This window comes from Pogoniulus pusillus, unplaced genomic scaffold (assembly GCF_015220805.1).
Source record: "Pogoniulus pusillus isolate bPogPus1 unplaced genomic scaffold, bPogPus1.pri scaffold_226_arrow_ctg1, whole genome shotgun sequence".
Lineage (NCBI taxonomy): Eukaryota > Metazoa > Chordata > Aves > Piciformes > Lybiidae > Pogoniulus > Pogoniulus pusillus.
The window spans coordinates 1-23,022 of NW_026974652.1; the positions used below are offsets into that span (position 1 = coordinate 1).

General features: G+C 58.7%; 2 protein-coding genes across 2 annotated transcripts; one reads left to right on the forward strand and one right to left on the reverse strand.

The window, feature by feature from the left end:
- Window positions 1-338: 338 nt before the first annotated feature.
- On the forward strand, window positions 339-18,054 carry ZNF541 (zinc finger protein 541; the record flags this gene model as incomplete). Its single annotated transcript, XM_064141268.1, has 11 exons — window positions 339-421; window positions 761-960; window positions 5,530-5,676; window positions 6,557-6,620; window positions 7,299-7,447; window positions 8,386-8,489; window positions 9,661-9,736; window positions 9,872-9,960; window positions 10,609-10,740; window positions 15,899-16,041; window positions 17,680-18,054. Coding segments are annotated over 11 exons (1,326 nt in total), but the record flags the coding sequence as incomplete, so codon positions are not given.
- Window positions 17,626-22,606, reverse strand: LOC135174024 (E3 SUMO-protein ligase ZBED1-like). The gene is made up of 3 exons (XM_064141272.1): window positions 22,556-22,606; window positions 21,980-22,181; window positions 17,626-21,390 (listed from the first exon to the last, which is right to left on the reverse strand). Exons 2-3 carry the CDS (start codon window positions 22,074-22,076, stop codon window positions 19,202-19,204), a joined length of 2,286 nt encoding a protein of 761 aa, XP_063997342.1. The 5' UTR covers window positions 22,077-22,181; window positions 22,556-22,606; the 3' UTR covers window positions 17,626-19,201.
- Between the last annotated feature and the right edge of the window lie 416 nt (window positions 22,607-23,022).

A 23,022-nucleotide genomic window follows, 5' to 3' on the forward strand; every position in this document is an offset into this window, starting at 1 on the left:
CTGCCTTCTCCCCTCCCCTGCCTTCTCCCCTTCCCCTGCCTTCTCCCCTCCCCTGCCTTCTCCCTTCCCTTCCCTTCCCTTCCCTTCCCTTCCCTTCCCTTCCCTTCCCTTCCCTTCCCTTCCCTTCCCTTCCCTTCCCTTCCCTTCCCTTCCCTTCCCTTCCCTTCCCTTCACTTCCCTTCCCTTCCCTTCCCTTCCCTTCCCTTCCCTTCTCCTTCCTCCCCTTCCCTTCCCTTCCCTTCCCTTCCCTTCCCTTCCCTTCCCTTCCCTTCCCTTCCCTTCCCTTCCCTTCCCTTCCCTTCCCCCTTCCCCTGCCTTCTCCCTTCCCCTGCCTCCAGAGCCAGTGGCTCCTGCAGCGCCGTGCCCCGAGGAGGTCGCAGCAAGAGGAGGAGGAGGAGGAGGAGGGGAAGGAGGAAGCTCGGTGGGCAGAGGCTGCAGCCACTGCGGGAAGGTCTTTGGCAGCTCCAGAGCCCTCAGCAAGCATTGGCTGAGCCACAGCCAGCGCAGGGCCCACGTCTGTGCCACCTGCGGCCGAGCCTTCAAGCGCCCTGACCACCTGTAGGTGCAGCACCCCCCGGGGTGCCCTCCCCTGCCCGGGCACCTCCCTTCCCGGGGCTGCCCGAGGCTGGCACGCTGGGGCAGGGCCGTGGGCTCATGCTTGGTTGGCTTGGAGAAGGCCTCGGAGGTGCCCACAGCCCTGGACCCCCTCGGGTGCTGCCCAGCCCCGGTGCCCACCGTTTCTCCCGCTGGGTGCCCGCAGGAGCAGCCACGTCCTGACCCATCGACCTGCCAAGCCCTTCCCCTGCCCCGCAGCCTCCTGCGGGCAGAGCTACTGCAGCCCTCGCTCCCTGCGGCGCCACCTGCGGCTGCGCCACGGCTCCGGTGCCACCCGACCCGCCCAGACGGCCCCGGCACCGCCCCCGGGCACCTCCTGCCCACCCGCACCGGCCCGCGGCGGGGGCACGGGGAGCAGCTCTGCCCAACCCGGCCCCTCCTGCCCTGAACCCACCTCATCCTGTCCCCATCCCTCCTCATCCCACCGCAATCCCACCTCATCCTGTCCCCATCCCTCCTCATCCCACCGCAATCCCACCCCATCCCGCCCCAATCCCGCCCCGGCCCGCCCCCATCCCACCTCATCCCGCCCCAATCCCACCTCAGACCGCCCCCATCCCACCTCAGACCGCCCCCATCCCGCCCCATCCTGCCCCAATCCCACCCCATCCCGCCCCAATCCCACCTCAGACCGCCCCCATCCCGCCCCATCCTGCCTCAATCCCACCTCAGACCGCCCCCACCCCGCCCCATCCTGCCCCAATCCCACCCCATCCCACCTCCATCCCACCTCAGACCGCCCTGATCCCACTCCATCTCATCTCCATCCCACTTTATCCTCCCTTGATCCCACCCCATCCCACCTCCATCCCACCTTATCCTGCCCCCATCCCACCCCATCCCACCTCACCTTGAGCCAAGAGGAGCTTCCAACTTCAGAGAGCTCCCAGGAGCTTCCTGCTACAATCCCTGGCACCACATCCCTGCTGGCACCAGCTGGATGTGCCCCCACCAGTCTGACCAGTAAGCCCATTCCCACCCCCACCCTGCTCCACTGGGCACTGTGGAGCTGCTCCCAGCAGCTCCCCCCCAACGTTGTCCTCTTTCCAAGGTCCGTGCCCAGGTGCCAGCCACACAGGCAGCACCTTTGGGTGGCTGAGGACTGCTCCAGCTCGGTGCCCACAGAGCACTGCCAAGGCCTCTGCCAGCCTCTTGGATCATCCCAGCCCATTCCAGCCCCAGCAGGAGCTGGGTGGTCCTCTGGAGAAGGCTTTTCCCATCCCATGGGACAACCCTGAGCTGCTCCCTGCACCGAGCCCATTCCAGGTGGGATTCCATCTGGCTCTGGAGCCCCAGGAGGTCTCCAGTGCCCTCCAGAAGGCCTCACCCCACATTCCCAGCGGGAAGCAAGGAGCATGGGAAGCAGCTCTGGGGGAGCTGATGGTGCTCAAGGATCCTGCTGCTGCCAGCCAGCCCCAGCTGGGCTCTGCTGGGAGGAAGAAGGAGCCAAACCCCAAACATTTGACCCCCAAACTGGAGCAGCAGCCCCCAGGAGCTGCCTGGTCCTGGTGCTCCCCAACCATCCCTAGGGAGAAGCCAAGCTTGGAGCTGGAGCAGCCCAAGCAGGTAGCTTTGGCCAGTGGGATGTGGCCCTTGAGCAGCTTTCCAAGGCTGCAGGTGAGGGCCAGAGCTGCCTGCAGCCAGCCTGGGGCCCCCTTCCTGCTCAGCCTGGGTTCACATCCCCCCCACCAGGGTTAGGGTTAGATCCTCCCAGCAGTTAGGGTTCAGATCTCCCCAGGGTTAGGGTTCAGATCCCCCCAGGGATAGGGTTCAGATCCCCCCAGGGTTAGGGTTCAGATCCCTCCAGGGTTAGGGTTCAGATCCCCCCCAGGGGTTAGGGTTCAGATCCCCCCCAGGGTTAGGGTTCAGATCCCTCCAGGGTTAGGGTTCAGATCCCCCCAGGGTTAGGGTTCAGATCCCCCCAGGGTTAGGGTTCAGATCCCCCCCAGGGTTAGGGTTCAGATCCCTCCAGGGATAGGGTTCAGATCCCCCCAGGGATAGGGTTCAGATCCCCCCCAGGGTTAGGGTTAGATCTCCCCCAGGGTTAGGGTTCAGATCCCTCCAGGGATAGGGTTCAGATCCCCCCCAGGGTTAGGGTTCAGATCCCCCCAGGGTTAGGGTTCAGATCCCCCCAGGGTTAGGGTTCAGATCCCCCCAGGGTTAGGGTTCAGATCCCCCCCACCAGGGTTAGGGTTCAGATCCCCCCCACCAGGGTTAGGGTTCAGATCCCCCCAGGGTTAGGGTTCAGATCCCCCCCAGGGTTAGGGTTCAGATCCCCCCAGGGTTAAGGTTCAGATCCCCCCAGGGTTAAGGTTCAGATCCCCCCAGGATCAGGGTTCAGATCCCCCCAGGGTTAGGGTTCAGATCCCCCCAGGGTTAGGGTTCAGATCCCCCAGGGTTAGGGTTCAGATCCCCCCAGGGTTAGGGTTCAAATTCCCCCAGGGTTCAGGGTTCAGATCCCCCCAGGGTTAAGGTTCAGATCCCCCCAGGGTTAGGGTTCAGATCCCCCCAGGGTTAAGGGTTCAGATCCCCCCAGGGTTAGGGTTCAGATCCCCCCCAGGGTTAGGGTTCAGATCCCCCCAGGGTTAGGGTTCAGATCCCCCAGGGTTAGGGTTCAGATCCCCCCAGGGTTAAGGTTCAGATCCCCCAGGGTTAGGGTTCAGATCCCCCCAGGGTTAAGGTTCAGATCCCCCCAGGGTTAGGGTTCAGATCCCCCCCCAGGGTTAGGGTTCAGATCCCCCCAGGGTTAGGGTTCAGATCCCCCCCAGGGTTAGGGTTCAGATCCCCCCAGGGGTTGGGTTCAGATCCCCCCAGGGTTAGGGTTCAGATCCCCCCAGGGGTTGGGTTCAGATCCCCCCCAGGGTTAGGGTTCAGATCCCCCCAGGGTTAGGGTTCAGATCCCCCCACCAGGGTTAGGGTTCAGATCCCCCCAGGGTTAGGGTTCAGATCCCCCCAGGGTTAGGGTTCAGATCCCCCCCAGGGGTTAGGGTTCAGATCCTTCCCAGGGGTTAGGGTTAGATCTCCCCCAGGGTTAGGGTTCAGATCCCCCCCAGGGTTAGGGTTCAGATCCCCCCAGGGTTAGGGTTCAGATCCCCCCAGGGTTAGGGTTCAGATCCCCCCCAGGGTTAGGGTTCAGATCCCCCCCAGGCTTAGGGTTCAAATCCCCTCAGGAAGGGCTCTGGGTGGGGGTCCTGAGGCAGCTGCCCCCAGCCCCAACCTCACCTTCTGCTCTTCTGTGTCTCCAGGTGGGTGAGGCTGGCACTGCCCAGCCCTTGGACCCTGGGCAGGGTCCCTCTGCCCCCAGGCTGCTGCCTCCCCTGCTGCTGCCAGTCTCAGTGCCAGTGCTGCCTGGGGGCTCAGGGGCAGCTCAGCAGGTGAGTGGTGGGTGCCAACCCCCAGCTCCCTGGGTGCCAGCCACAGCCCCCTGGGTACCAACCCCCAGCTCCCTGGGTGCCAGCCACAGCCCCCTCGGTGCCAACCCCCAGCTCCCTGGGTGCCAGCCACAGCCCCCTGGGTGCCAACCCCCTGCTCCCTGGGTGCCAGCCCCAGCCCCTTGGGTGCCAACCCCCAGCTCCCTGGGTGCCAGCCACAGCCCCTTGGGTGCCCACCCCAGCTCCGTGGGTGCCAACCCCAGACCCTTGAGTGCCCACCCCAGCTCCCTGGGTGCCAGCCACAGCCCCCTGGGTGCCAACCCCCAGCTCCCTGGGTGCCAGCCCCAGACCCTTGAGTGCCAACCCCCAGCTCCCTGGGTGCCAGCCACAGCCCCCTGGGTGCCAACCCCCAGCTCCCTGGGTGCCAGCCCCAGCCCCTTGGGTGCCAACCCCCAGCTCCCTGGGTGCCAGCCACAGCCCCCTGGGTGCCAACCCCCAGCTCCCTGGGTGCCAGCCCCAGACCCTTGAGTGCCAACCCCCAGCTCCCTGGGTGCCAGCCACAGCCCCCTGGGTGCCAACCCCCAGCTCCCTGGGTGCCAGCCCCAGCTCCCTGGGTGCCACCCCCAGACCCTTGGGTGCCAACCCCCAGCTCCCTGGGTGCCAGCCCCAGCCCCTTGGGTGCCCACCCCAGCTCCCTGGGTGCCAACCCCAGACCCTTGAGTGCCCACCCCAGCTCCCTGGGTGCCAGCCCCAGACCCTTGGGTGCCCACCCCAGCCCCCTGGGTGCCAACCCCCAGCTCCCTGGGTGCCAGCCACAGCCCCCTGGGTGCCAACCCCCAGCTCCCTGGGTGCCAGCCACAGCCCCCTCGGTGCCAACCCCCAGCTCCCTGGGTGCCAGCCACAGCCCCCTGGGTGCCAACCCCCTGCTCCCTGGGTGCCAGCCCCAGACCCTTGAGTGCCAACCCACAGCTCCCTGGGTGCCAGCCCCAGACCCTTGAGTGCCAACCCCCAGCTCCCTGGGTGCCAAGCCACAGCCCCCTGGGTGCCAACCCCCAGCTCCCTGGGTGCCAGCCCCAGCCCCTTGGGTGCCCACCCCAGCTCCCTGGGTGCCAACCCCAGACCCTTGAGTGCCCACCCCAGCTCCCTGGGTGCCAGCCCCAGACCCTTGGGTGCCCACCTCAGCTCCCTGGGTGCCAGCCCCAGACCCTTGAGTGCCCACCCCAGCTCCCTGGGTGCCAGCCCCAGACCCTTGAGTGCCCACCCCAGCCCCGTGGGTGCCAACCCCAGCCCCTTGGGTGCCTTCAGCTGCTGCTGCCCCTCACTGCCTTGCCCTGGGCTCTCTTGGCCAGGCCCTGGCGAGCCCCCGGGGGAAGGAGCCGCAGGAGAAGCCTCAGCAGCAGAGGAGGAAGAGGCCGAGGAGGCCGAAGCCCCTCCTGATGCCCCCCCCAGCAGCTGCCCAGGGCCCCCCGGGGGGCTGCTTCCCGAGCCAGCTGCGTTCTCCTGCCTTCCTCATGGGGCAGCTCCTGAGGGGGCTCTGCCACAGCTCCCCCTACACCCCCCCCCCCGATGCTGAGCCCCCTGCGGGAGGGGCCTGGCCTCTTCTGCAGCCCCCTGGGGCCTGCTGCTGCTGCTGCTGCTGCTGCTGCTGCTGCTGCTGGAGACCCTGACTGGCTCCTTGGCACTGTGAGAGGTAACCAACCCCACCCTGGGAGCTGCAGGGGGCACAAAACCCAACCTGGGAGCTGCAGAGGGGAACAAAACCCAACCTGGGAGCTGCAGAGGGGAACAAAACCCAACCTGGGAGCTGCAGGGGGGACAAAACCCACCCTGGGAGCTGCAGAGGGGAACCAACCCCACCCTGGGAGCTGCAGGGGGCACAAAACCCAACCTGGGAGCTGCAGAGGGGAACAAAACCCACCCTGGGAGCTGCAGAGGGCACAAAACCCACCCTGGGAGCTGCAGGGGGCACAAAACCCACCCTGGGAGCTGCAGGGGGCACAAAACCCAACCTGGGAGCTGCAGAGGGGAACAAAACCCAACCTGGGAGCTGCAGAGGGGAACAAAACCCAACCTGGGAGCTGCAGGGGGCACAAAACCCACCCTGGGAGCTGCAGAGGGGACAAAACCCAACCTGGGAGCTGCAGAGGGGAACAAAACCCAACCTGGGAGCTGCAGAGGGGAACAAAACCCACCCTGGGAGCTGCAGAGGGGAACAAAACCCACCCTGGGAGCTGCAGGGGGCACAAAACCCAACCTGGGAGCTGCAGAGGGGAACAAAACCCAACCTGGGAGCTGCAGAGGGCACAAAACCCAACCTGGGAGCTGCAGAGGGGACCAAAACCCACCCTGGGAGCTGCAGAGGGCACAAAACCCAACCTGGGAGCTGCAGAGGGGAACAAAACCCACCCTGGGAGCTGCAGAGGGCACAAAACCCAACCTGGGAGCTGCAGAGGGCACAGCAGAGGGCACAGCAGAGGGCACAGCAGAGGGCACAGGGAGGCTGTGGGGATGGTGGCAGGAGGCTGCAGGTCCCTGGTCCCCATCAGCTCCTTCCCTGCCTTCCCCTGCAGGCAGAGTGGACACAGCCCTGGGGCTCTGCCTGCTGAGAGACCCCCCCAGGCTCAGCGTGCCCCCGTGAGTGCTGGCACAGCCCCTGGCATGGGGCAGGGGTGGGCAGGAGCCTGCCAGGCCTGCTCTTCCTCCTGCCCTTCTGCCCTTCCTCCTCCTGCCCTTCCTCCTCCTGCCCTTCCTCCTCCTGCCCTCCTGCCCTTCCTCCTCCTGCCCTTCCTCCTCCTGCCCTTCTGCCCTTCCTCCTCCTGCCCTTCCTCCTCCTGCCCTTCTGCCCTTCCTCCTCCTGCCCTTCCTCCTCCTGCCCTTCTGCCCTTCCTCCTCCTGCCCTCCTGCCCTTCCTCCTCCTCCTTCTGCCTCCTTCCTCCTTCTTCCCTTCCTCCTCCTGCCTCCTTCCTCCTTCTGCCTCCTTCCTCCTCCTGCCTCCTTCCTCCTTCTGCCTCCTTCCTCCTCCTGCCCTTCCTCCTCCTGCCCTTCCTCCTCCTGCCCTTCTGCCCTTCCTCCTCCTGCCCTTCTGCCCTTCCTCCTCCTGCCTTTCCTCCTCCTGCCCTTCTGCCCTTCCTCCTCCTGCCCTGCTGCCCTTCCTCCTCCTGCCCTTCTGCCCTTCCTCCTCCATCCCTCCTTCCCTCCCTCCTGCTTTTCCTTCTCCTGCCTTCCTCCTGCCCTTCCACCCTTCCTCCTGCTCTCGTGCTCTTCCTCCTCCATCCCTCCTGATCTTCCTCCTGCTCTTCCTCCTCCCCACAGGAGGATCAACGTTGGGAGCTGCTTCCAGGCTGAGGTGCCCAAGCTCCAGGATCGATCCTGTCTGGAGGAGGAGGAGGAGGAGCCTTCAGCCTCGCTGGTCTGGAAGCCCTGGGGGGACCTGGCAAGCAACCCAGAGACACAGAGCAGAGGTGGCTTGGGGGCTGCTCTGGGGGGGGTTCTGCTGGGGGCTGGGGAGGCCTCAGCTGGAGGCCTGGGGCTGCTCTGGGCTGCTTTCAAGGGAGCTGCTGGGGCAGGCCTAGGGGAAGGTCCTGAGCCTCCAGAGAACCTCATGTGGCCCCCAGGGCATCTCTGGACCCTGCAGGTGGCCTCCAGAGCATCTCTGGACCCTGCAGGTGCCCCCCAGAGCATCTCTGGACCTTGCAGGTGCTCCCCAGAGCATCTCTGGACCCTGCAAGTGGCCTCCAGAGCATCTCTGGACCCTGCAGGTGGCCCCCAGAGCATCTCTGGACCCTGCAGGTGCTCCCCAGAGCATCTCTGGACCCTGCAGGTGCCCCCCAGAGCATCTCTGGACCCTGCAGGTGGCCTCCAGAGCATCTCTGGACCTTGCAGGTGCCCCCCAGAGCATCTCTGGACCCTGCAGGTGCCCCCCAGAGCATCTCTGGGCCCTGCAGGTGACCTCCAGAGCATCTCTGGGTCCTGCAGGTGACCTCCAGAGCATCTCTGGACCCTGCAGGTGCTCCCCAGAGCATCTCTGGACCTTGCAGGTGACCTCCAGAGCATCTCTGGACCCTGCAGGTGCCCCCCAGAGCATCTCTGGACCTTGCAGGTGCCCCCCAGAGCATCTCTGGACCCTGCAGGTGGCCTCCAGAGCTTCTCTGGACCCTGCAGGTGCTCCCCAGAGCATCTCTGGACCTTGCAGGTGCCCCCCAGAGCATCTCTGGACCCTGCAGGTGGCCTCCAGAGCATCTCTGGACCCTGCAGGTGCTCCCCAGAGCATCTCTGGACCCTGCAGGTGGCCTCCAGAGCATCTCTGGACCCTGCAGGTGCCCCCCAGAGCATCTCTGGGCCCTGCAGGTGATGCCAGAGGTCCCTCCCCAGCCCCTTTCCTCCTCTCTTGCCTGTCCAGTGACAGAGCTGCTCAACATGGCCTGCTCCAGTGCCATGCCCGGGGGTGGAACCAACCTGGAGCTGGCTCTGCACTGCCTGCACCGGGCAGGAGGGGACATCCTGGTGAGAGACCCCTCCCCACCTCCCCACCTCCAGCCCTGGGTGCACTGGGATGAACTGGGAGCTTCTCCAAGGAGCTTGGAGGCATCTCTGGGGGGCTTGGAGTCATCTCCAGAGGGGCTGGAGGCATCTCCAGGGGGACTGAAGGCATCTCCAGAGGAGCTGGAGGTATCTCTAGGGGACTTGGGAGTCATCTCCATGGGGGCTGGAAGCATCTCCAGGGCAGCTCAGGCATTGCCAGGGGTCTGGAGCCATCTCCAGAAGCCTTGAAGGCATCTCCAGAGAGTTTGGAAGCATCTCCTGAGGAGCTGGAGGCATCTCCTGAGGAGCTGGAGGCATCTCCAGGGGGTTTGGAAGCATCTCCTGAGGAGCTGGAGGTATCTCCTGAGGGTCTGGAGGCATCTCCAGGGGGTCTGGAGGCATCTCCTGAGGAGCTGGAGGCATCTCCTGAGGAGCTGGAGGCATCTCCAGGGGGTTTGGAAGCATCTCCTGAGGAGCTGGAGGCATCTCCAGGGGGTTTGGAGGCTTCTCCAGGGGGACTGAAGGCATCTCCAGGAGGTCTTCAAACCCCAACTAATCAAATCCTCCATTCACTTCCTCCTCCTCCTCCTCCTCCTCCTCCTCCACCTCTCTCCTCTTCTTCCTTCTCCTCCTCCTCCTCCACCTCCTCCTCCTCCTCCTCCTCCTCCTCCTCCTCCACCTCCCTCCTCCTCCTCCTCCACCTCCTCCTCCACCTCCTCCTCCTCCACCTCTCTCCTCCTCCTCCTCCTCCTCCTCCTCCACCTCTCCCCTCCACCTCCCCCTCTCTCCTCCACCTCCCTTCTCCTCCTCCTCCTCCACCTCCCTCCTCCTCCTCCCTCCTCCTCCTCCACCTCCCTTCTCCTCCTCTTCCACCTCCCTTCTCCTCCTCCTCCTCCACCTCCCTCCTCCTCCTCCCCCTCTCTCCTCCTCCTCCTCCACCTCCCTCCTCCTCCTCCTCCACCTCCCTTCTCCTCCTCCTCCTCCACCTCCTCCTCCACCTCTCTCCTCCTCTTCCTTCTCCTCCTCCTCCTCCACCTCCCTCCTCCTCCACCTCTCTCCTCCTCCTCCACCTCTCTCCTCCTCCTCCTCCACCTCTCTCCTCCTCCCTCCTCCCCCTCCCCCTCCCCCTCTCCCTGCCCCCCACCCCCTGCAGGGAGCTCTGCAGCTGCTGCTCTTCGGTGCCCCCCCGGAGCCTCCCTCCCACCCATTGGCCAACTACCGCTACGCAGGTGCCCCAAAGCTGCCTTCTCTCACCCCAAAACCCTTCCTCAGCACCCCCAAAACTGCCTTTTTTGGGGCTCATTTTGGGTCCCCACCCCCCCCTGGTCCCCCTCACCCCCCCTGGTCCCACTCACCCCCTCCAGGCTCTGACCTGTGGACACCTCTGGAGGTGAAGCTCTTCCAGAAAGCCTTTGGTGCCCACAAGAAGGACTTTGCCCTCATCCAGAAGGAGGTAAATGCCCATTTGGGAGGTTCCCTATGGAATTCTGGGCCCAAATCCCACATTTGAGAGGTTCCCTATGGAATTTTGGGACCAAACCTTCCATTTCTGAGGTTCCCTATGGAATTCTGGGCCCAAATCCCACATTTGGGAGGTTCCCTCTGGAATTTTGGGCCCAAATCCCACATTTGGGAGGTTCCCTATGGAATTTTGGGCCCAAATCCCACATTTAAGAGGTTCTCTATGGAATTTTGGGACCAAACCTTCCATTTCTGAGGTTCCCTCTGGAATTTTGGGACAAAACCTTCCATTTCTGAGGTTCCCTATGCAATTTTGGGCACAAATCCCCCATTTGGGAGGTTCCCTATGGAATTCTGGGCACAAATCCCCCATTTGGGAGGTTCCCTATGGAATTTTGGGCACAAATCCCACATTTGGGAGGTTCCCTCTGGAATTTTGGGCCCAAATCCCACATTTGGGAGGTTCCCTATGGAATTTTGGGCCTAAAGCCCTCATTTCTGAGGCTCCTGATTCAATTTTGGGCCTAAACCTTTCCATTTTGTGGCTCCTGGTGGAATTTTGGGCCTCAACCTTCCGTTTTTGAGGCTCCCTGTGGAATTCTGCTCTGTCAGTGCCTGATTTTTGCTTCCTCCCTGCCAGATCCAGACCAAATCCGTGGCTCAGTGTGTGGAATTCTACTACATCTGGAAAAAAAAAGCCAAGTTTGGCTCTGAAGTGCCCAGGAAAAAGCTCAGGAGAGACCAGAGGGAGGTGGAAGAGGCTGGAGAGAAGGTAGAGAAGCTGCACAGCACCTCCCAGGGAGACCTGAGCTGCCTGAAAGAACCTTTTGGGCCCCAAACTGCTGCCTGTTGGGGTCACCCCCCAAAAGAAACCTCATTTCTCTGCTCATTTGGGTGCTGATTGACCAAATTCCTCCAATTTGACCCCAAATTCAACCCAGAACCCACTGGAGATACCCCCAGGGAGCTAAAGGAGGGTTTGGGGCCCCCAAAATGAGCATTTTTGGGGGGGAAGAGGGGGGTGGAAGCTGGGAGCTGGAGGAGGTTTGCTGCTTGGTGACCTTTTGCTGCCAGATTTCACTCCTTTGCCACTTGGAATTCTACAGGATTCAGGTTTTGGCCCCCAAAAATCCTCATTTGTAAGGTGGAAACCCCAAGCCTGAAGCAAAAAATGAGGAGTTCTGACCCAATTTCATCCCTCTGAACCTGGAAATCCCAATTAGGTGTCCAAAAAGTGATCACTTGGGACCAAATTTCATCATTTCAAGGTGGAAACCCCAAGGATAGAGCAAAAAATGACCAAAAATGCTAAGTTCTGACCCAATTTCATCATTTTAAGGGGGAAACTCCAATGATTGATCCAAAAATGCTAACTTCTGACCCAATTTGATCAGTTTGAAGCTGAAAATCCCAATTTTGTGTCCCAAAAGTGATCATTTGGGACCAAATTTCATCATTTCAAGGTGGAAACACCAAGGATAGAGCAAAAAATGACCAAAAATGCTAACTTCTGACCCAATTTGATCAGTTTTAAGCTGAAAATCCCAATTTTGTGTCCAAAAAGTGATCATTTGGGACCAAATGTCATCATCTGAAGAGGGAAAGTCCAATATCTGATCCAAAAATGATGAGTTCTGACCCAATTTCATCATTTTAAGAGGAAAACTCCAATGATTGATCCAAAAATGCTAAGTTCTGACCCAATTTGATCAGTTTGAAGCTGAAAATCCCAATTTTGTGTCCAGAAAGTGATCACTTGGGACCAAATTTCATCATTTCAAGGTGGAAACCCCAAGGATAGAGCAAAAAATGACCAAAAATGCTAAGTTCTGACCCAATTTCATCAGTTTGAAGCTGAAAATCCCAATTTTGAGTCCAGAAAGTGATCACTTGGGACCAAATTTCATCATTTCAAGGGGGAAAGCCCAAGGATAGAGCAAAAAATGACCAAAAATGCTAAGTTCTGACCCAATTTCATCATTTTAAGGGGGAAACTCCAATGATTGACCCAAAAATGCTAAGTTCTGACCCAATTTCATCAGTTTGAAGCTGAAAATCCCAATTTTGAGTCCAGAAAGTGATCACTTGGGACCAAATTTCATCATTTCAAGGTGGAAACCCCAAGGATAGAGCAAAAAATGACCAAAATGCTAAGTTCTGACCCAATTTCATCAGTTTGAAGCTGAAAATCCCAATTTGGAGTCCAGAAAGTGATCATTTGGGACCAAATTTCATCATTTCAAGGTGGAAACCCCAAGGATAGAGCAAAAAATGACCAAAAATGCTAAGTTTTGACTCAATTTAATCATTTTAAGGGAGAAACTCCAATGATTGACCCAAAAATGCTAAGTTTTGACCCAATTTCATCATTTTAAGAGGGAAACTCCAATGATTGATCCAAAAATGCTAAGTTCTGACCCAATTTCATCAGTTTGAAGCTGAAAATCCCAATTTGGAGTCCAGAAAGTGATCACTTGGGACCAAATTTCATCATTTCAAGGTGGAAACCCCAAGGATAGAGCAAAAAATGACCAAAAATGCTAAGTTCTGACCCAATTTCATCATTTTAAGGGGGAAACTCCAATGATTGATCCAAAAATGCTAACTTCTGACCCAATTTGATCAGTTTGAAGCTGAAAATCCCAATTTTGTGTCCCAAAAGTGATCATTTGGGACCAAATTTCATCATTTCAAGGTGGAAACACCAAGGATAGAGCAAAAAATGACCAAAAATGCTAAGTTCTGACCCAATTTCATCATTTTTAAGGGGGAAACTCCAATGATTGACCCAAAAATGCTAAGTTTTGACCCAGTTTCATCATTTTAAGAGGGAAACTCCAGTGATTGATCCAAAAATGCTAAGTTCTGACCCATTTTCATCAGTTTGAAGCTGAAAATCCCAATTTTGAGTCCAGAAAGTGATCATTTGGGACCAAATTTCATCATTTCAAGGTGGAAACCCCAAGGATAGAGCAAAAAATGACCAAAAATGCTAAGTTCTGACCCAATTTCATCAGTTTGAAGCTGAAAATCCCAATTTGGAGTCCAGAAAGTGATCATTTGGGACCAAATTTCATCATTTCAAGGTGGAAAGCCCAAGGATAGAGCAAAAAATGACCAAAAATGCTAAGTTTTGACTCAATTTAATCATTTTAAGGGAGAAACTCCAATGATTGACCCAAAAATGCTAAGTTTTGACCCAATTTCATCATTTTAAGGAGGAAACTCCAATGATTGACCCAAAAATGCTAAGTTCTGACCCAATTTCATCAGTTTGAAGCTGAAAATCCCAATTTGGAGTCCAGAAAGTGATCACTTGGGACCAAATTTCATCATTTCAAGGTGGAAACCCCAAGGATAGAGCAAAAAATGACCAAAAATGCTAAGTTCTGACCCAATTTCATCAGTTTGAAGCTGAAAATCCCAATTTTGAGTCCAGAAAGTGATCACTTGGGACCAAATTTCATCATTTCAAGGGGGAAAGCCCAAGGATAGAGCAAAAAATGACCAAAAATGCTAAGTTCTGACCCAATTTCATCATTTTAAGGGGGAAACTCCAATGATTGACCCAAAAATGCTAAGTTTTGACCCAGTTTCATCATTTTAAGAGGGAAACTCCAGTGATTGATCCAAAAATGCTAAGTTCTGACCCATTTTGATCAGTTTGAAGCTGAAAATCCCAATTTTGAGTCCAGAAAGTGATCACTTGGGACCAAATTTCATCATTTCAAGGTGGAAACCCCAAGGATAGAGCAAAAAATGACCAAAATGCTAAGTTCTGACCCAATTTCATCAGTTTGAAGCTGAAAATCCCAATTTGGAGTCCAGAAAGTGATCATTTGGGACCAAATTTCATCATTTCAAGGTGGAAACCCCAAGGATAGAGCAAAAAATGACCAAAAATGCTAAGTTTTGACTCAATTTAATCATTTTAAGGGAGAAACTCCAATGATTGACCCAAAAATGCTAAGTTTTGACCCAATTTCATCATTTTAAGAGGGAAACTCCAATGATTGATCCAAAAATGCTAAGTTCTGACCCAATTTCATCAGTTTGAAGCTGAAAATCCCAATTTGGAGTCCAGAAAGTGATCACTTGGGACCAAATTTCATCATTTCAAGGTGGAAACCCCAAGGATAGAGCAAAAAAATGACCAAAAATGCTAAGTTCTGACCCAATTTCATCATTTTAAGGGGGAAACTCCAATGATTGATCCAAAAATGCTAACTTCTGACCCAATTTGATCAGTTTGAAGCTGAAAATCCCAATTTTGTGTCCCAAAAGTGATCATTTGGGACCAAATTTCATCATTTCAAGGTGGAAACACCAAGGATAGAGCAAAAAATGACCAAAAATGCTAAGTTCTGACCCAATTTCATCATTTTAAGGGGGAAACTCCAATGATTGACCCAAAAATGCTAAGTTTTGACCCAGTTTCATCATTTTAAGAGGGAAACTCCAGTGATTGATCCAAAAATGCTAAGTTCTGACCCATTTTCATCAGTTTGAAGCTGAAAATCCCAATTTTGAGTCCAGAAAGTGATCATTTGGGACCAAATTTCATCATTTCAAGGTGGAAACCCCAAGGATAGAGCAAAAAATGACCAAAAATGCTAAGTTCTGACCCAATTTCATCAGTTTGAAGCTGAAAATCCCAATTTGGAGTCCAGAAAGTGATCATTTGGGACCAAATTTCATCATTTCAAGGGGGAAAGCCCAAGGATAGAGCAAAAAATGACCAAAAATGCTAAGTTCTGACCCAATTTCATTATTTTAAGAAGGAAACTCAAATGATTGACCCAAAAATGCTAAGTTTTGACCCAATTTCATCATTTTAAGAGGGAAACTCCAATGATTGATCCAAAAATGCTAAGTTCTGACCCAATTTCATCAGTTTGAAGCTGAAAATCCCAATTTTGAGTCCAGAAAGTGATCACTTGGGACCAAATTTCATCATTTCAAGGGGGAAAGCCCAAGGATAGAGCAAAAAATGACCAAAAATGCTAAGTTCTGACCCAATTTCATCATTTTAAGGGGGAAACTCCAATGATTGATCCAAAAATGCTAAGTTCTGACCCATTTTGATCAGTTTGAAGCTGAAAATCCCAATTTGGAGTCCAGAAAGTGATCATTTGGGACCAAATTTCATCATTTCAAGGTGGAAACCCCAAGGATAGAGCAAAAAATGACCAAAAATGCTAAGTTCTGACCCAATTTCATCAGTTTGAAGCTGAAAATCCCAATTTGGAGTCCAGAAAGTGATCATTTGGGACCAAATTTCATCATTTCAAGGGGGAAAGCCCAAGGATAGAGCAAAAAATGACCAAAAATGCTAAGTTCTGACCCAATTTCATTATTTTAAGAGGGAAACTCAAATGATTGACCCAAAAATGCTAAGTTTTGACCCAATTTCATCATTTTAAGAGGGAAACTCCAATGATTGATCCAAAAATGCTAAGTTCTGACCCAATTTCATCAGTTTGAAGCTGAAAATCCCAATTTTGAGTCCAGAAAGTAATCATTTGGGACCAAATTTCTTCATTTCAAGGGGGAAACCCCAAGGATAGAGCAAAAAATGACCAAAAATGCTAAGTTCTGACCCAATTTGATCAGTTTGAAGCTGAAAATCCCAATTTTGTGTCCCAAAAGTGATCATTTGGGACCAAATTTCATCATTTCAAGCTGCAAGGAGCAAAACTTGCCCCAAAATGCTGAGTTTTGACCTCATTTCATCCTTTTCAAAGCCCAAACCTCAACTTCCCATCCCAGAGTCACCAAAGTGATGCTTTTGCCCTCCAAACTCTTTGGCTTTCCCTCATCCCCACCCCAACTTTGAGCACTTTTGGGCTTGCTCCTGAGGCTTGCTCCATGTTGGGGCCTCCAGCTCAGCTATTTGATGCTTCTCCATGCCTCAAATCTCTCCTTCTTAGGCCTTTCCCAGCCCAAAGTGTTGCCTCTCGCCCAAAGGAGCCTCCAGGGTGAGGCCAAAGGAGGCCAGAAAGGGGCCTGAAGGGGTCACCCACCCCTCCTGGGAGCTCAGCACTGGGAGCTTTGCCTGCAGGCAGTGTCCCAGGTAGGACTTTTACCTCCTCCAAGCCTCCAGGAGTGGGGCAAGAAATGAACTTTTTGTTGTCCCCCAACCTGCCTCTGAGGCCTCCTGAGCTTGGAGCTTCAGCAGCTGCTGGGGAGGAGGTTGGGAAGGTCCTGGGTCAGCTGGGAAGGGCTGAAGGGCCTCGAGGAGGATCTGGAGGGGCTGAAGGGTCTGGAGGAGGATCTGGAGGGGCTGGAGGGCGATCTGGAGGGGCTGGAGGGTCTTGAGGAGGATCTGGAGGGGCTGAAGGGTCTGGAGGAGGATCTGGAGGGGCAGAAGGGTCTGGAGAAGGGGCTGAAGGGTCTGGAGGAGGATCTGGAGGGGCAGAAGGGTCTGGAGGAGGATCTGGAGGGGCAGAAGGGTCTGGAGAAGGGGCTGAAGGGTCTGGAGGAGGATCTGGAGGAGGATCTGGAGGGGCTGAAGGGTCTATAGGAGGAGTATCTTGGAGGGGCTGAAGGGTCTGGAGGAGGATCTGGAGGGGCTGAAGGGTCTTGAGAGGATCTGGAGGGGCTGAAGGGTCTTGAGGAGTGTCTGGAGGGGCTGAAGGGTCTGGAGGAGGATCTGGAGGGGCTGAAGGGTCTTGAGAGGATCTGGAGGGGCTGAAGGGTCTTGAGGAGTGTCTGGAGGGGCTGAAGGGTCTGGAGGAGGATCTGGAGGGGCTGAAGGGTCTTGAGGAGGATCTGGAGGGGCTGAAGGGTCTATAGGAGGAGGATCTGGAGGGGCTGAAGGGTCTGGAGGAGTATCCTGGAGGGGCTGAAGGGTCTTGAGGAGGATCTGGAGGGGCTGAAGGGTCTATAGGAGGAGGATCTGGAGGGGCTGAAGGGTCTGGAGGAGGATCTGGAGGGGCTGAAGGGTCTTGAGGAATGTCTGGAGGGGCTGAAGGGTCTATAGGAGGAGGATCTGGAGGGGCTGAAGGGTCTATAGGAGGAGGATCTGGAGGGGCTGAAGGGTCTGGAGGAGGATCTGGAGGGGCTGAAGGGTCTGGAGGAGGATCTGGAGGGGCTGAAGGGTCTTGAGAGGATCTGGAGGGGCTGAAGGGTCTTGAGGAGTGTCTGGAGGGGCTGAAGGGTCTGGAGGAGGATCTGGAGGGGCTGAAGGGTCTTGAGGAGGATCTGGAGGGGCTGAAGGGTCTATAGGAGGAGGATCTGGAGGGGCTGAAGGGTCTTGAGGAGGATCTGGAGGGGCTGAAGGGTCTTGAGGAGTGTCTGGAGGGGCTGAAGGGTCTTGAGGAGGATCTGGAGGGGCTGAAGGGTCTATAGGAGGAGGATCTGGAGGGGCTGAAGGGTCTGGAGGAGTATCCTGGAGGGGCTGAAGGGTCTGAAGGAGGATCTGCAGGGTCTCTAGAGGCATTTGAAGCCCCCAGAGAAGGGCCTGGCCAGGCTGGATCCATGCCTGAGGGCCCATGGGATGAGGCTCCCCAAGGCCCAGGTGCTGGCTGGAGAACATCTGAAGAGCAGCTCAGGGACCTGGCTCGAGGCTTGCTCTGGATGACCTCAAAGGTCCTCTCCAACCCAAAGATGTCTCAGATTCCCCCCCAGGACTGCCCCAAAATGACTCTGAGGAGGCTCAGGTTTGGGACCTTTTATTGCCCCCAACCCCATCTTGGTTTCTGCTCCCCAGAGTCTTCTCCAAGGTCAAGGGTCTCAATGCCCACATGAAGATCCATCGCCCCCAGGAGCCCCTGCAGCTGCAGTGGCCTTGGCAGCAGCTCCAGCAGCAGCTGGAGGTGGGCAAGAAGCCAACCTCTGCCTGCTGGTGACTGGCACCCAGGCACCTGAGGGGGTCCTGATGGTCCTCCAAAGCCCACCTGGAGCTGCTGGAGGTGACAGCAGGCAGGTGGCAGCTCCCCAGCACCCTTCAGGTGGGGCTTAGAGACCTCCAGAGCTCCTCAGGCCTTCAGCCTCCACCCAGCTTGGAGCTCCCCTCCTCAGCTTCCCTCAGGTTCTCCAACATCCAAGTTCTGACCCAAAGTCATTAAAGTGGTTCCAAGCCCAACTGGTGCCATGTGGTGACCCCAAACCTGCCAGGACAGGTCCTGACTTCTCACAGCCACCCAGGCTGGCTCCAAGGGGGGGCACAGTGGTGGTGGTGGCACCTCTGGGGGTGTGCCAGGAGAATGGAGCTGGTGGCATCACCTTGGAGCCTTCAGCAGCTCCTTCAGGCACAGCTCAAGGTGGGGTGGGGACAGCAGGAGGTGTCCTGGGGGGTGGTGGGGACCAGAGAGGTGCCAGGGGGAAAGGACCAAGGCAGGAGGAGCATGGCCATGGTCACAGCTGCTGCCAAGGGACCACCTGGAGCTGGTGGAACCATGCTGGAGCCCTCCCTGGAGCAAAGTCAGCCATGCTGGAGCCAGCTCAGCCATGCTGGAGCCCTGCCTGGAGCCAGCTCAGCCACACTGGAGCCCTCCCTGGAGCAAAGTCAGCCATGCTGGAGCCAGCTCAGCCATGCTGGAGCCCTCCCTGGAGCCAGCTCAGCCACACTGGAGCCCTCCCTGGAGCAAAATCAGCCATGCTGGAGCCCTCCCTGGAGCCAGCTCAGCCATGCTGGAGCCCTCCCTGGAGCCAGCTCAGCCATGCTGGAGCCCTTCCTGGAGCCAGCTCAGCCATGCTGAAGCCTTCCCTGGAGCCAGCTCAGCCACACTGGAGCCAACTCAGCCATGCTGGAGCCCTCCCTGGAGCCAACTCAGCCATACTGGAGCCCTCCCTGGAGCCAGCTCAGCCACACTGGAGCCCTCCCTGGAGCCAGCTCAGCCATGCTGGAGCCCTCCCTGGAGCCAGCTCAGCCATGCTGGAGCCCTCCCTGGAGCCAGCTCAGCCACGCTGGAGCCAACTCAGCCATGCTGGAGCCCTCCCTGGAGCCAGCTCAGCCATACTGGAGCCCTCCCTGGAGCCAGCTCACCCATGCTGGAGCCCTTCCTGGAGCCAGCTCGGCCGTGCTGGAGCCCTCCCTGGAGCCAGCTCAGCCATGCTGGAGCCCTCCCTGGAGCCAGCTCAGCCATGCTGGAGCCCTCCCTGGAGCCAGCTCAGCCATGCTGGAGCCCTCCCTGGAGCCAGCTCAGCCACACTGGAGCCAACTCAGCCATGCTGGAGCCCTCCCTGGAGCCAGCTCAGCCATGCTGGAGCCTTCTCTGGAGTCAGCTCAGTCACGCTGAAGCCTTCCCTGGAGCCAGCTCGGCCGTGCTGGAGCCCTCCCTAGAGCCAGCTCGGCCACACTGGAGCCAACTCAGCCACGCTGGAGCCAGCTCAGCACAAGTTCCTCCCTTGCTGCTGCTCCTCAGCCTCTCCAGGAGATCGAAGTTGTGGTGGAGGAAGAGGACCTGGTGGAGGTTCTCCTCCTCCAGCGCCGCTCTCCTGCGCTCCAGGAGGTCGTCGGCGGTGCCGAAGGCGCTGGGCGGGGGCGCGGCAGTGCCGGGGGTGGCCAGGAAGCGGCGGCTGAGCCTCGCCACGGCCGGGAAGCGGCGCTGGTGGCTCCTCCACCACTGCAGGGGGTCGGCGCCTCGCTGGCAGAGCGGCTCCACCAGGTAGTTCTCCAGCTGCTGCTGCACCTCGGGCATGTTCTCCGTCGGGTCCTTGCCCAGCAGCAGGTCGTAGACGCTGGAGGAGCTCTCCCCCGAGGCCCCAGCGGGCTCCCTGCCACCCTCAGCCTTGCCCTCCAGGAGGGGTGCCCAATGCTGGCTGGCGTCGGCCTGAGGCTGGCAGAGCTCCAGCAGCATCTCCTTCACCTTCTGGTGGAGCTGACTGCGCTGCCCGGGGCTGAGGAACCTCAGCTCCTTGAAGCGTGGGTCCAAGAAGGAAGCGACCACCGCGGGGTTCTCCAGGACCTCCTCCCCGCCCAACCCCCAGCGCTCCATCATCTCCTCCTGCATCCTCTCCACCGCCGCCCGCACGCCGGCGCCGGCGCCCTGAGCCTGGGCGGCGATGGTGGCCACCAAGCCGTGGGCGCAGGGCAGCAGGGAGGAGATGGAGAAGTTCTCCTGCTCCTGCAGGAAGGCTGAGGCCAGCCGGAGGGTCCTCAGCACCGGCACCAGCTCCTGCAGCAGCCTCCACTGATGGTCGGCCAAGCCCTGCACCTCCCCCGGCCGCTGCTGCTCCTCCTCCTCCTCCTCCAGCACGGCCAGGATCGCCCACTTGAGCTCCAGCAACCTCTCGCACATCTCCGCGGTGCTCGCCCAGCGCCAGCCTGCGTCCGGCGCCAGCCTCACCTGGCCCTTGCCGATGGCCTCCAGCTTGGCGCTCAGCGAGGACTTGGCTCTGGCGTCCTGCTGGAAGTACCTGGCGATGCCCCTGGCGGCGCTCAGAGCCTCCCTCACCCCCTCCACCTGCAACCCAGCCTGGACGCAGCGCTGCAGGACGCCGGCGGCGCAGGGCAACCTCCTCCAGCCGCTGGCGGCAGCCTCCTCCTTCTCCTTCTCCTTCTCCTTCTCCTTCTCCTTCTCCTTCTCCTTCTCCTTCTCCTTCTCCTCTGCCCTTCCTCGCCCGTCCCCCGCGCCGCCGTCCACCACGCAGAAGACAGCCTGGGCCGACAGCCCGAACTCCTGCAGGACAGCCTGGAGCTGCTGCCCCGTGCCCCACGCCTCCTGCTCGCCCACCCCCCGCGTCTCCAGCAGGCACCTCGCCCGCCGCCAGTCGCCGTCGATGAGGTTGAGAGCGGTGCCGACGTAGCTCTGGCGCCGGCAGCGCCACCGCTCCAGGCTGAGCACCACCGAGTCCCCGGCCCCCCGCAGGAACCTCTGCAGCTCCTTCCTGGCCACCTGGTAGCGACCCCACAGGACCTCCCGCAGCTTCTCCGCGCTCGGCAGCTGCAACCCAGGCTCCAGGAAGCCCAGCAGGAGCCCAAAGCCTTTGTCCTTCACCACCGACAGGGGCTGCAGGTCCTTGAAGATCATCTCCGCCAGCAGCTCCACCACCACCTCCCCCCTGCTCCCCAGGGGGCGGCAGAAGCTGTTCTCCGGCGGCAGCTGCCGGCTCCGCTTGAGGCTCTCCTGGGGGCCGAGGTCCCAGTCGGGGGTTTGGTCTTCTCTGAGGTGAGAAGAGGAGAAAGACGAAGAGGAGGAGGAAGAGGAGGAGAAGAAGGCATCCTTGATGTGGTGCTTCCTGACCAGGTGCTCCCTCATGGTGGTGGTGCTGTTGTGGAAGGAGAGCTGCTTCCTGCAGATGGTGCACTCCACGAAGGCGTCCCCCAGCTTGCAGTAGAAGTTCCACACCTTGGACTTGCGGCGATCCTGGCAGGAGGCGCCGAGCTCCTGCCCCCCGCTGGCCGCCAGCAGCTTCTCCCTCTTCCTCTTGGCTGGAGACATGGAGGGGTAGCCAGGGAGCAGCACGGACAGGTCCTCTGAGGGGAAGTGGAAAGGGGAGGGGGGTGGGGGTGAGGAAGGTGTTGCAGGTGATGGAGGCCAAGCAGTGGTTGGGGTGAGGAGGGTCTTGGAGGTGATGGAGGCCAAGCAGTGGTTGGGGTGGGGAGGGTCTTAGAGGTGATGGAGGCCAAGCAGTGGTTGGGGTGGGGAGGGTCTTGGAGGTGATGGAGGCCAAGCAGTGGTTGGGGTGGGGAGGGTCTTGGAGGTGATGGAGGCCAAGCAGTGGTTGGGGTGGGGAGGGTCTTGGAGGTGATGGAGGCCAAGCAGTGGTTGGGGTGGGGAGGGTCTTGGAGGTGATGGAGGCCAAGCAGTGACCCAAGTCCCATCACTTGCAGATCCCTCAACCCCCCTGGAGCTGCCTCTCAACCTCCTCCCCCCCCAGAGCTGCCTCCCAACCTCCCCCCCCCTGGAGCTGCCTCCCAACCTCCCCCCCCCTGGAGCTGCCTCCCAACCTCCCCCCCCCTGGAGCTGCCTCCCAACCTCCCCCTCCCAGAGCTGCCTCCCAACCTCCTCCCCCCGGAGCTGCCTCCCAACCTCCTCCCCCCCGGAGCTGCCTCCCAACCTCACCTTGGGCAGAGGCAGGAGGCAGAGGAAGCTCCTCCAAGGCCTCCTCCTTCAGCCTCACCTCAGCCTCCTCCAGTAGTGCCTTTGGCTCCGCCTCCATGGCTGGCAGCTGACCAATCAGAGCGGGGCGCCTATGATGACGTCATGGGTAGCCATGGGGGTCAGCCAGAATTGGCCACAGCTGATTGGCTCCTGAGCCTTGAGCCTAATTAGCAGGAGGATAATAATTGCTGTTAATGAGGTAATTAAGACCCTGCCCCACCCTCCTCAGGCCACTTCCTCTGGAACCTCCTGGCAGCCAATCAGGGACCAGGCTCGCTAATGAATGACCTCATTCATTAATGAGATGCTAATGAGGTGCCCTGTCCCAGGCTCCTCTTTCCCCCTCAACATGCACCAGCCCGGGGGGGGTGGGGGGGTGTGTTTGAGTGACGTCAGCATGGGGGCAGTGATGTCACCAGCACTTCCGTGACGTCACCCTGCCGTGACGTCACCACTCCCTCGCCCTCCCCGGCCTGCAGCGTCCCCTTTGCTCTCTCCCCTCCCCAGCCCACCGGGAACCGGCCCCGGGGTCCCTACCCGAGCTCCAGCCGCCTCAGCTGCCTCCTGACGTCACCGCTGGCGTCATCAAAACGCGACCGAAGAGCCTCCTGCCTGGGCGCAGCTGGGGCGGGGGCAGCCCCCGCAGTGCCCGCTCCGGCCGCCAGGCGGCGCAAGGGGCGCGGAGGAGAGGGAGGGGTCACGTGGTGGGGGGGTGGGGGGGGTCGGGGGGGCAGGCAGCCAATGGGAAGCACGGATCGGAGTCACGTGGCGAGGGCATAGTGCCGCGGGGCGGGGCGGGAGGGCGGTACGCGTGGGGCGCCGACCAATAGGAGTCGCTGCTGGGAGTCACGTGATAAAGCGGGGCGGGGTGAGTGGCACGGTGTGTGGGGGGGGACCGCCGACCAATAGGAGTCGCTGTCCGGAATCACGTGACAGAGTGGGGGCACGGGGGGAGAGCCGCCGGCCAATAGGAGTCGTTGCTAAGGGTCACGTGATAAAGCGGG